General features: G+C 41.6%; 1 protein-coding gene across 11 annotated transcripts in view; it reads right to left on the bottom strand.

Annotated features, from left to right (window-relative positions):
- gphna (gephyrin a) overlaps window positions 1-10909 on the bottom strand; it is a 64201-nt gene extending 53292 nt beyond the window's left edge. For all 11 annotated transcript variants that reach the window (XM_035532993.1, XM_035532995.1, XM_035532994.1 and 8 more), the window contains exon 1: window positions 10819-10909. In XM_035532993.1, coding sequence (XP_035388886.1) covers window positions 10819-10882 — 64 coding nt within the window. In that variant the 5' untranslated portion in view covers window positions 10883-10909. The remainder of the gene's footprint in view (window positions 1-10818) is intronic.
- Window positions 10910-13386: the final 2477 nt, after the last annotated feature.

Here is a 13386-nt window from a genome sequence, read left to right as displayed (position 1 = left end):
TACCGCAGGACCAACTTTTATTTAAACCAAAAAAGAAAGTGCTCAGATTCGTTTGTGAAAAGTTTGTAAAAGTGGTCCGAATAGTTTGTTGATTTTCATATTTCAGTCCACCCACATTCAGTATGCGACCACTTGGTTGTCCCCTGCCCCCCTGCCTCAGTAACACCAGGCAGTAAAACGGCTCAGATAGAAACGGCCAGGGTGGCATCCAGCCCACTTAACATTATGGCCTGCTTAATCTCTCTGCCCCACATCTTTAATTCAACTGTTATCATCAGCAATCATCTCATGCACAAATGCGATTCGAAGGCATTCAGAAAAACAAAAAACACAGAAAAGCCTGCCAATACTGACCAAATGTGGAAGAATTGTAAGACTGTTTCAGCTGCCGGTTCTGACTGAAGCACAAGGCTGTAGTTGGCTTCTGCCTGTTACCTTCTCGTTTGCAGCCCTAGTTACTCCCTGTTTGACTGGCCTGGAGTTTTACAGTCAAAACAGCAGATGTTGCTGAAACGTATGCATGTATGCAATGATACAGGTCTAATTCTCATAATATAGGTCTGGAAAGTGGAAAAACATCTATAAAGACGTAAAGATGAATCAAACTAGACCCTAAACGGCTATGATGATCGTCATGCACTACTACGTGATGCCCTGCTACGTGGCTGTGTTAATCGAGAAGATTAGATGTCTGCATGGAAGAGGAATATCTGAAAAGCATGCATACAGCCTTGCGAGGCTTTCTTTTAAAGTTGCTGTATTTGAATCATATGCTTGGCTTTGAGGTTTGTGTTTAAAGAAATTCATCACACAAAAAAACAATGTGGAAAATTAATGAACGTGAAAAGTGGTTTGCTAGCAGTTATATAGTAAGGTATTCTGGAAGTAAATGTGTGCTTACGTGACAGCTAATCTTTCTTTTGAAGAAACCCTTTTATTTTGTTTCTCCATGTTGTTGGTCTCTGATTCACCCTGCACATACATACCTCACACTTTTGTGTGTGCTATAATGCCTACTGTATAGCTGTGGATCACTCCTATGGTTGGATGGTGTTTCTGTAAGAATGCTTGTTTTGTTATGTATATTTATTCATTAGAGAAATGCAAGATGGAAAAATATGCACAGTGCATATCAGAACATTATACAGAACATATCAGTATCACATACCTGTATTATAAATAACAGGTGTGTGAGCGTGCGTGCATGTGAGAAGAGCATGACAGGGGCCCTAAGATCTCGAAGATCTAAACATGACCAGATGGGGGTGAGGACAGCTGTGTCTTCTGACAAACCAACGCACATGCACACTGTTTTATATTTTGTAAGGATGTGAAGTTGACCATCTTTCTCTACATTTATGTCATAAGAATTTTCTAAGTCTAACCCTAAACCTACTTCTGACCTTGACGTCAGGAATGCAAAATGTATTTCCTGTTTCAGTTTAATATCTCTCTCTCTCTCTCTCTCTCACACACACACACACACACACACACACACACACACACACCCCTACCTAACTGCATTTAACAATTCTCATACTTCTCTCACCCTTTCATGATGGTATTAATAGATGTCATGTGGGAAATCTGCCATCAGATGATCCAACCATGTAGTTTTTAACAGAAGAGGTAAATGACCAATGAAAAAGGGAAGAACAGGGAAGAGCAAAGTGACAGCCTCCATCAGTGCACCTGCAGCAGTGCCCCTCTAGAGCGTCTTACTCTGCCACTTGACCCGGAAGACATGGGAGACAGCAAGAGCTTCACCAGGCCTCTAAACATCAGCCCGGCTCTTCCCCGCCACGGAAGCCCAGAGGACTGGCTACTGCCCTGCTCCTATCTGTGTGCACACACACACACCTGCACCCTTGCACATACCTAGTGTGGAGGAAGCAGAGCACATGCTAGTGTTTAGCCCTCTGGCAGACACTTCAACGGTCACTGACCCACACGTCCACGTGCATAGGCCTGTAGGCTGGAGTAGCCGGAGGCTCTGTGATGCAGGGGGGAGGGCAGAGCGATGGTACCAGGCTGGATCCGGCACAGCCCCCGAGCGCTGGCAGCAGCTGCCTGCCTGTGATTAATGCCCGTGTTACATTATCTAAGACGCTGCAGTCGGCCCGCGTCCGGATAAGGCTGGACTTCAATTATTCATCCGGACTGAAGCTGACAGCTCGTGGACGCGCTCGTGCAGACGACCGTGACGTTGAGGAGAAAGCGTCACTGCTCAGGCAGCTGAGTGCTTCTCATGCTTGCATTAACCTGCAGCCTGCACTAAAAGCTCATTCCTTTATTAGCTGCAGTTTCATTTGACATGAAGTGTCATCTAAGAGTTGGCTCAGATCCCACAATTCCTAAGCGTGGTTTTTGTTAGGGTAAGTAGTCAGTAAGAGAATTTGCTGGGGGTAGACAAAAAGGGCATCTTAAACCTACAGCTAGTATCAGAGCACACACTGAAGTATGTAGTCTTTTATTATATAGCCAAAACTTTTCCTTTTAGTATAAGAGACACTTCCTCTTATAACCACAATATGTTCGAGTCTGATAAATAGTGTTTGTCGGTGGGTGGGTGGAGCGTGTATGTACGTCTCTGATTTAAGTCGCTGAAATATAACAGCATAACAAACAGCTCAAGATGCTGGCACTAAATATAGTGACACACACTTTACAGAAATTAAATGGAAAATAATATGAATGATGTGTGGTCATGCTGTGAAGATTTGACAGAGAGTAAGCATATCCCTCAACAGCAGATGTAAATAAATGCACACACATGCACATGTAAAAAAACACAAATACAAGACAAGTGCTTACAGTGAACATACAGTACACTGCTTGCAAGTGAACAAACAAACAACAGGCACACACAAAAGCGCACAGCAACATCAGCACACACCAGTTTCCAGTGGTACTAGAACAACTGCACACACACAAAAAGGTACAACAGTGTGTTCCTTAGACATCAGCTTCAACTTACACTGAAGATGAGAGTCACCATTTACTCTCTCAAAAACACACATGTAACAATTATTGATACCTGTGGAAATTCTTGTGAACCTTTGGCACATACTGCCATTCATCTTTGAACTTTTGAAGCAAACCCGAGTCTTTAGGCGCTCGTAAGTTGTCCTTGTTTGTCTGTGTCACTGGTGGATAAACACATACATAGCAAACACCCTTATCTCCATGGATAAGATCAGAGTACACTGAAAAAAAAGGACACAGAACAATTCAGAAATATCTGACTGTCAGAAGTCAGGGAATGGCTATAAGAGTAACAACAAGATTCATTCATTGAATTTATACAGCATTTTCTCAATCCCAAGAATGTTTTACAGTAGGAATATGGTTTTATATCTGATAGACGTGTGAATCACCTGAAGCTGTGGTAAACCTGGCTGAAGAAACAGCATGCCACCACCATGTCCACCTGACTGCTGGGCATGGAACGGGGTTGCCACTCAGCAGGGGTCCTGACCAAGGATGAACGGAGTAGCGGGTGCTGGACACCATGTGCATGGCAACAGTTTGTAACTGTACAACTATAAAATGTACCTATTCTGTACAGGGAGCTGATATAGTGCCCAATGAGTGTAAGTTGTTTCTAATAAAGTGGGTAGCAGGCGCCGATCAGTGCCAGGTGCACCTGGTAGGAGGCTAATGCTTCACAGTGATACAGAGCATACCTTCACATCCGCTGAGCCAAACCCCGGTGGGGCGAACCGAACAGGAGAAAATCCCCGCTGAGGACCACAGATCTGATTACATTTGTATGGAAGAATAACCTCAGATCTCTTTATATGTATTCTAACCACCTTAGTCAGTGGTAGGATAGGGTCAGCATGGTTATCTTGGCAAAGAAAGGGTCCACAAGGCACAGTGTTGGAGTGGCAAAAATGAGAAAAATGCTTCTTTTAGGTAGTTTGATAGGAATTTGTTAGTTATTTTTGCGCTTTGAATGATAACCTGAATTGTTCGGGTTCTCTCATATTGTCAGTGTAAAGTCAAGCTAATCAACAAAGAACCAAGGGTGGCAAACAGTCCAAAAGACTTTCTACTTGCAGACTACAGATTTATTACAGCTACAGCTCCTCTGGACATACACACACGCACGCACACGCACACACACACACACACACACACACACACACACATATATATATATATATATATATATATGTGTGTGTGTGTGTGCGCGTGTGTATGTGTGAGAGAGAGAGAATTGGCATCTAGATGTGTATGTAGCATGTGTTAAATATATGACTGTTCTCCTTCTCCCTCAGACCTGTTTAATCAGGTGTCAGGAAGGCAGGAGCAATCGCCCATTTTTCCAGCGCTGTACTGATGGCCAAGGTCATTTTTAGGAAGTCAACACAGTGGGTCCATTTGGACTTGAAGACTACAGGTATTACACCTTCAGGTCTGAATTAATTCAACAATGGGTTTTTGCTGTATAGTTTCTTCCTCATAACCAGCAGTTTTAAACCCAAACTCATGTAAAATCAGGGTCAATGTAAACACCCAGAAATGAGGTTATCGCCTAAAAATCATCATAAAACCATTCTCATAATACAATTCCCGAAACAATTTATTGTGATATGAAACACAATATGATATGTGATGGCAACAGGGAGGGAGAGACGTTAATGCAGGTGAGGAGAGTCTTTTGTCTCCATGATAAAGGCAAAAACAATACCAACAAACAATAAACAAGCTGGCGGAAAGGCTCGCAGCGCAAAGACGGGAGAGAGCAGGCTACTCTGTGGCAGCGTCTGAAGGAGCACCGTCAGCGAGCAATGTGCACCGCTGGAGGAGTGTACCTGTGGGCTTTATATAAGGAGAGAACAAACAGTGCTCGTTGTTAATAATCAGGTGACTTGGAGCAGGGCAGGTGCGGAGTGTGTATATCTGTCTGTGTCTGTCTGCGACTGTGTCTCTGTCTGTCCATGGGCATGCTCTCCTGCTGGGTGCCCTACGCAACGTGACAGAAACAATCAGAAAAGGTCTACAACTTGATAAAAGTGCAAGCAAAGTTAAAACTATAAAACTCTAAATAACTCTAAACTCTTAAAAAAAAACTTGTGGATAAGAACCTCTGTAGTTTAAAGTAAGATACTCATCAAGGAAAAGTCTTACGATTTGCATGACTGGAGAATGAAAAATGAAACATTAAACACTAATGAAAAAATGGCTTTAGCATTTCTCTATACATAAATCCAATTCCAGCATACAGCACCAAGGATGGGAATAATTAAATCTCTAGCTAACAGTGTTAACAAAAATGCTGTTAGGTGTTAACAGCATTAATCACTCTAAGAGGATTAATAACAGTGCCATATCATTTCACAAAATATTGGTATGCATCAGTAATGGTATCTATATACTATCCAGCATCATGTTATCAATAAATCTCTTACTTGGAAATGTTGTGCTTCCTGCTCTCACAGACAAGAGTAGCTTTCAGGGATGTGTATGATTCTGAAGCCCTAAACTTATCCAGTGGTAGGCTGTCTCAGAACCAAGTTGCATGCTAACACACACATACACACTCACATACACATATACTCACACACACACATACACACACAGACTCATTGAGTACAATGCAGATGCTACTTATCCATGCTCTCACCAAAGAATATATACACAATGAATATATTCACAAAGAATATATACACAAAGTCTTCTGATCCCGAAGAAAAATCTTCTGATCCCGAAGAAAAATAAGGTCCTACTCACTTGAATCTACAATTTGATGCTCGATTCACCCTGAATCCGTAACACAGGGATACATGTTTTGGAACATGCTTAACAGTGTTGTCATTGTTTTGTTTTTGTACATTTGTTTGTTTGTTTTCAAAAAGTACTCTTAAGGAATTATGGATTATTAACTGTTTAGCAGTGGTTTATTGAAAAGCTCCATCTGAAAGTATAAACCACATCTAGTAAAAAATGGAGTGTGTCCCTGGCATGGATTGTCCCAAGTGTAGTGCTTAATTGTTCATAACTGAAATTCATGCACTAGAAAGTCAAATATGCCTTTTGTGATAGCAACACTACAGAACGCTTTTCAAACACACACACACACACACACACACACACACACACACACACACACACACACACACACACACACACACACACACACACAGAGAACACTGAGGTTTGATGGTGCTGTATAAAAGTCCTTCTAGATCACAGCTCCCAGCGCTCTCTGAAAATTCTGAGCAGGCTCTGGCCATGATACTGATGCCACTATGAACTCTTCCACATTTATGAGTGGATGTTACAGTGTTATGGAGGTAGACACTGGGCAACCCCCACTGGGACTGCAAGGATAAAGCCTCAACCAATGGCAACAACGCAGGGCTGGGTGGTCTCACCATGTGAGGACAAGGAGTATGTAAGGACAATCCTTGACAAAATTGGTTCTCTTTATCAGGAATTATTCGATGTTGAAATGAAGCTAAAATGTAAAAGTCCTCAGGTTAAACTAAAATCCTACTGCAAACAGTTATAAAAAAATTGGTAGGTCTAGACTAGGCTATCTTTTAGTTACCACTTGAAGAGGGAGCAGGTATCAAGGTGACTACTGTGAGTCAACTATTTCACCCAGTTTGAGCCTCTGCACTATAAAGCTGAATGTAGCTTCAAAGACAGCTACTTGCAGAAGGAAAGCCATCTGCCTGCTGAAAGCTACAAGCTCCGGCAGCCAGCAGTGGCCTTAGCATGACGATGCAATTCCCTCTCTCCCACATCAAGGTGGAAATCCAATCACCCCATGGATGAGGTTATTAATGTGGTAACCTGAAGCAGCCAGCAACATGATACTGAATAAAAAGCTATGTTGTTTTCCAAAGCTGCTTCAGAACAACTGTATTAAACTCATATATGGTCCTTGTGGACCACATCTGCAATTATCATGTTACTGAGGACATGCAGGCTCACCACTTTCACAGGGGCCTTAGGGATGTGAAATAATGACAGTTACTACAACTAGTCCTTCACTGTTAACTCGTCAGGTTTGACAAAAAGCCCTTCTTTGTGATAAACATTCAGGTCTTTATGGGCCTACATCCAGAAAACAGAGTGCTCATTTCCATACTATTGTCTAATATTTAGCCCTAGTGAGATGGCAAGCTTCCACGTGATGCAGCTGGAGATTCTGTCCCTTTATTAAGTGTGCCACTTGGGAGCCAACATAAGCCCAGTCTCATGTCATCACATCTGTTCAATAATGACTATGTGATACAATATTGATTCAAACTTACATCTGAATTCCAAATTTAGAAATGTATGTAAATACACATTTTTTTCTGATTTCTAATTTTCATTCTCTTCACTGTGTTTCACTTCAGTGAGACCATTAGCTCATGACCAAACAGGATAAGACAGTCATGTGGTGTGCTGTTGTGTTTCGTGTCTCACACCATGAGAAGGTGTAAGACTTACAGTCATGTCTCTGAGGTAAGCGTTTGTTGCGAGATGCCATGGCTGTAATTGATGACGTGAGGTGATGGTACAGTTAACTTACTATATCCATAAACTTTGTGCCACATCACTGACTCAAGAAGAACCTTAGATCTGAAGAAAATCTATCACTTACAGAGGCAACTGTGGACTCTCAGACAAGATTGGATCTTGGCAGTGATCCACATCTTTCAGCAACAAGGTCTTCTAACGCTCAAGTCTTGGTATATGAGCCCTGTGAAAAGTTTCTTTCTGGTCTGCTGAAGTTCTGTCAGGGAAAAAAGGGACTCCCAGCCACTATTTATTGTGCCATACATTAATTTGGTTTCCTGCTACACGCAAAACACACACACTTACTAAAGATTTAGAGACTTAACAAGCCCGAAAGAGGACAATGTGGTGCATTTGTGTTGGGAAATAAAACCCACGACAAACACAGATGTTAACATGCCTCACCAACAGTTACTAAATATGGCAGCTCAGAGCAATAAATAAATGCATGCACACAAAGGCATAAACCTCCACCACTACAGAATTGCCTGCTTTTAACAGCTCACACTAGGGCTACAAGACAGGCAAATCCAAAGGCAATACTGCAATTAATATTTAACAATAATATATTGTGCAGCCACAATTTAGATATTAACTCCTCAGGATATGAGAAAACATGTCTGAATGAGTAATAGTTCATTATGGTTGCAGTACATTCCTAGAAACTGGCAATACCCCCACATTTTATTAATTGTTGATTATTTTATTAGTCATGGCGCAGGCCACCACTGCTTAAAATTGTTTCTCCTTATTGTTCCACAACAATCCTCCCTGCCACATGGTGGTGCTATTTAAAAATGGCTACTGAATTCACTTAGAATTGATAAAGTAAGCCCAGGATACTTGACAGCTACCATGTTATTCTCTGTATAATAAAGGAAATTGGAAAGAAACAGCTAGTCCTGCAGTGAATTCTCATTTCAGGTAACATGAACCCTAGCAAGGCAGGCCCCAACTATGGAACCTGTTAAGAGAATTACTAATGACTTACTATGGCTAAGCACTAATGCCCCCACAGTGGAAGGGATTCCAAATCACTGTGCTAAAACTTCATGTACAGCCTATGCATCTGACACTCTTTTGTTTGCAAGATCCAGGCATGCATGATCTAATTTAAAGATGTAAACAGCCTAGATGATACTTGCGTCAACATATTTAGAAAATATTAGACATTAAGCAAAAACTAAATCGAGCAATCATGATGAAAAATTATCCTGGACGAAACAAATTGTAGGTCTCAAATGAAGCAACTTCCATAATTAGCTAAAACTAACTGCCATTAATTACAAAACATGAGGGCCCCAAGACCCCTCAGATATCAAATGCCCCTTTCTTTATTAATCCTGACATGAAACTTCAGCCGCACATTTCTGAAAACCATTTAAAGCTTGGTGTAGTGCTTAGTGTTGCAAGAGCCATCCTTCTGAGCTCATCACGTTTTAACGGAGTGTATCTCTCGACCTTAGATTTACTATTCCTAGAATGAAGGCCCTACTAATAGCCAAAAAGATCTCCATCTTTCCATGAATATCTAATGGATGGCATCTACTGACAGTGTGGAAAACAAAATAATGTGAGTAAAGAATATCATTTGGTATATTGTTTATATCTAATTTTTGTACAACAACAATACTGATGATTTTTATTTACACAACACATTTCTTTAACTCAAGATTTCCTTACAATGTTGTTCATACAAAAATAAATAAAATCCCAGAATCTATGTACACAAAATAGACAGATGAATTCAGTCACATGTCCATGATTGCTTTCCCGTTTCAGGGATGTATATTGGATTGTTTGCAGTCTCAGTCTCAGTCTCAGTCTCTCTCTCTCTCTCTCTCTCTCACACACACACACACACACACACACACACACACACACACACACACACACACACACACACAAACAAACAAACAAACGCATCTGCTTCCTAGATATGCCAGGACACAACGAAGGAACTATGTTAACTATGTCACATATGTTAACTATGTGAACATTAGGCCAAGCGTTACTGTGACTAATAATTGGCTACATCAGCCGAGAGAGAGAGAGAGAGAGTGAGTGTGTGTTCCCACCATGTCCTCGGGAAACTCCCTCACACCTTTTCAAATCGCGCAGTAGTTTTCGAGTTAGGTGTAGCTCAGATAAACGATAAATGGTCAATCTGAATGAAAACGTTTCAGTACCGTGACACTGTGAACAGCAGCATCGCGGTTTACTACCGTGACTCGGGAGACGCGCGCGTGCGCGTATGTTTGTGTGTAAGTGTGTGCGGGTGCGTGTGCGCGCGAGAGCGCGCGCGCTCAGACAGGGTGATTCCCATACCCAGGTACACTAGATGCAGCCAGTTCCCTCACTTAAAATATTCGGTTCGCCGCGCTGACATGGGTATTTAGCAACTCATGCGCGGAGACATAAGTATTTAGCGACTCGTGCATGTCGTGAATACGTGACACACAGCAAACTAATTGACATTTGCATTCAGTCGCTGTATGCAAGTGCTTCCTTATCCCCTCCTTTCTCATGGGAGATCAACGACAGCACGGTGATCTTTAACTGTAAGGGAGCTGCTCCGTCGTGTGTTTCGAGAAATCACAGCTTCCGTCAGTGATTACGATCAAAGAGGGGTAAACCGTGTTACCGTGTGCGTTGTCGTTAGACCTGGAATTCATGAAAGCCAGATGCTATGCCAAAGTACCTGACTTTAGAACACGCGGCAGCAGAATTTACACTGTGGTGCATTCACATATTCACACACATTCGTTGAACCAAACTGTAATTAAAGCTGAAGCACTGCCGTGCAAAATCCAAGGTAAAATTATTCAGCGTGACCTACTGCAGGTGCTATATTAATGACAACTGCTTTAGCACTTACCAAACAACAAAGACGTGGCTATATCCACATATATACAACATAACTGTCCAGAACAGCTGAGTTTTCTAGCGCCATAAAGATAGCTGGATGTCTTGCGTACAAGACATGAATAATTCATCACACAAACTGTTTTCTTGACACTGGATTTTGCTGCATGACAGACGTATGACGAACCATAAAGACGTGCACGAGTAGCCGTGGCTTCAGGATTAAATCGCAGCATACATAGCCAGAAACACAAAGCTTTAAACCTTTGTCGTCTGCAAAGAGTAGAGGATAGATAGGCAACGCTTTCTAAGATATACTAGGAAACCTGCCCACATTGCTTTCATTAAAACGGACAACAGCATAGACATCCACTGACACAAGCAAGACAAACCGCCACAAAATAAAACGATTCTATACCATTGCGGATTTACCTGTTAGTATTCCTACTCGAATTTGGTGATCGTGGTTTGTTAAAATCATTCCGTCTGACGCCATGTTTACCAGCGCTCTCGCCCGCACTGAGAGCCCTTGACAGAGCCGAGAGTCGAGAGCATCGAACTACGGGGGAGGGGGAAAGTGAAAGTGAACGGAGTCAGGCGAGAAAAGCCGAATTATGAGCAATCCAAATTATACTAAGAGAAGAGTTCGACAGAAAAGTTGAAACTCTACAAATGACAAAAGTAAAAACAATATACAGAAATGTAGATCAATCTCAGGATAAGCAAAGGACCCGTAGATGGCAGTAGCATGATATAATATGGGAAATTGACTAGAGCACAAATTCAAATCACTGTCCTCATGGTCCAAGCCCTACAGATTTTCCACCCTCCCTTTACTTAGGAGTCAGGTGTGATGACGAAGAGTTGCACTGTTACACTGATCATTTAATAAACTACAAGGGATCATTAAATCCAGGATTGAATTTAGATATGAAAACCACTAGTTTAGAGCTTTTTCTCTGTTGACACAGGCATATTTGTTAAATGGCCCATCAAATAGTCATTGCAAAACCTCAACAACCTCATTAAGCCAAAACCTCAGTAGCTAACAAATGTTTTCCAACTGACAGCATGCCTGTGACATAGTTTAAATCAAATTTCTTATTTCACTCTTTTGTTTATTTGTCCCAAAGCATTTTTTTGTTCAAAAACTAGCTCAATGCTGCAAGTTATTAGATCACTTTGGTTGTTTTTCTTACTTAGTTAAGATTAGAATTTGGGATGGTGGATCAGTTTAAAAAACATATTCTTCCCCAAACCTAATGCTACACAGTTCACCTCAGAGCCACATACTATATAATTCTTCCCAGAGCCACATGTTATTCAATTCTTCCCAGAGATCCGTTACCCAGTTCTTCCCAGAGCCATATGTTATTCAGTTCTTCCCAGAGATCCGTTACCCAGTTCTTCCCAGAGCCACATGTTATTCAGTTCTTCCCAGAGATCCGTTACCCAGTTCTTCCCAGAGCCACATGTTATTCAGTTCTTCCCAGAGATCCGTTACCCAGTTCTTCCCAGAGCCATATGTTATTCAGTTCTTCCCAGAGATCCGTTACCCAGTTCTTCCTAGAGCCACATGTTATTCAGTTCTTCCCAGAGATCCGTTACCCAGTTCTTCCCAGAGCCACATGTTATTCAGTTCTTCCCAGAGATCCGTTACCCAGTTCTTCCCAGAGCCACATGTTATTCAGTTCTTCCCAGAGATTCATGTTACCCAGTTCTTCTCAGAGCCATGTTACACAGATCTTCCCAGAGCCCCATATTACACAAATCTTCTCAAAGCCTCATGTTACATAGTTCTTCCCAGAGTCACATTATTCAGTTCTTCCCAGAGTGATATGTAATGCAGTTATTCCCAGAGTCATGTTATACAGTTCTTCCAAGATCTCCATCTTGTACAGTTCTTTTCAGAGGCCCACGTTACACAATTGTTCTCAAAGCCTCGTGTTAGACAATTCCTCTCAGAGTCCCACATTAGCCTACATAATTCTTCCCATAGTCCCATGTTACATAGAGAAGTACATAAGCACAGCAAAATAGGTACCAGTTAGAATCTCTAAAACAATACCATATCAACCAGTTATCCTACAGCTAATCTTAGTCACTGTGCACTAGAGAAAAAAAACCAAAACATTAAAACATGGTAAAACATTCTATGTGTTGTGAAAAAAGGAAAACACCCCTGCTTACTGGAAGTGAGTGAAGCTTTTCAGAGATGTTGAACAATTATGCATGAAACATTTTTTCCTTACCAAAGTATAGCACCAGTTTCGCTCAGGGCTAGCTGCATGATAAATCCAGTCTCGTATCACAGGCTGTACCACAGTGTTTGCAGATCCACACTTAATTTGTAACAGTGTGCTGGACATTGATGTTTAACCCTCCATTTACACATCTTATCCCTCTTAGGAGTTCATGTTTTCTGGTGAGTTTGGTGATCAGCTACACAGAGAGGGGAACAAGGAGGTGTGAAAAGGATGGGGTGGAATTAGTACCTGAATAACAAATTAATTATATCACTTTATTGCATCATAGATGCAGGAGTTTAGGGAAGACAGTGGATTCAGCAGTAGAGTTTAATGCAACTCTGGAGGGAAATAAGCTTTATTAACATATCCTGAGGGGTGTTATTGGCTTAATCTCTACTATTGTCCTACTGTCCAGAAAAAAGATCCTTGGAATGTAGTATATTAGCATGGATTAGCAATATTTACAGATGTGACATCAATTTCTATGCATACAGTACAGGTGTAGGGGTTAATGATTCAGATTAGGGAAAGATGATCTTAAATCAGTGTGAAGTGACTTCTTTTATTGCTTTCCTCCATGATGGAAAAAGGCTGGGGTTTACTCAAGTTGAATGAGAAATCAGCATGTCAGCATATCCCTCCCAAGACAGCCGAGCCCCGCAGGTCATTATTTCAGCGTTCTTAATTGGCAGGGAGCTCAAGCCAAGCAGCTTTCTGCTGGCAGAGCACTAAAAACCCTGCATGTGGTCGT

Source organism: Electrophorus electricus, chromosome 13 (assembly GCF_013358815.1).
Source record: "Electrophorus electricus isolate fEleEle1 chromosome 13, fEleEle1.pri, whole genome shotgun sequence".
NCBI classification, from domain to species: Eukaryota; Metazoa; Chordata; class Actinopteri; order Gymnotiformes; family Gymnotidae; genus Electrophorus; species Electrophorus electricus.
This window is presented reverse-complemented; position numbering and strand designations above follow the sequence as displayed.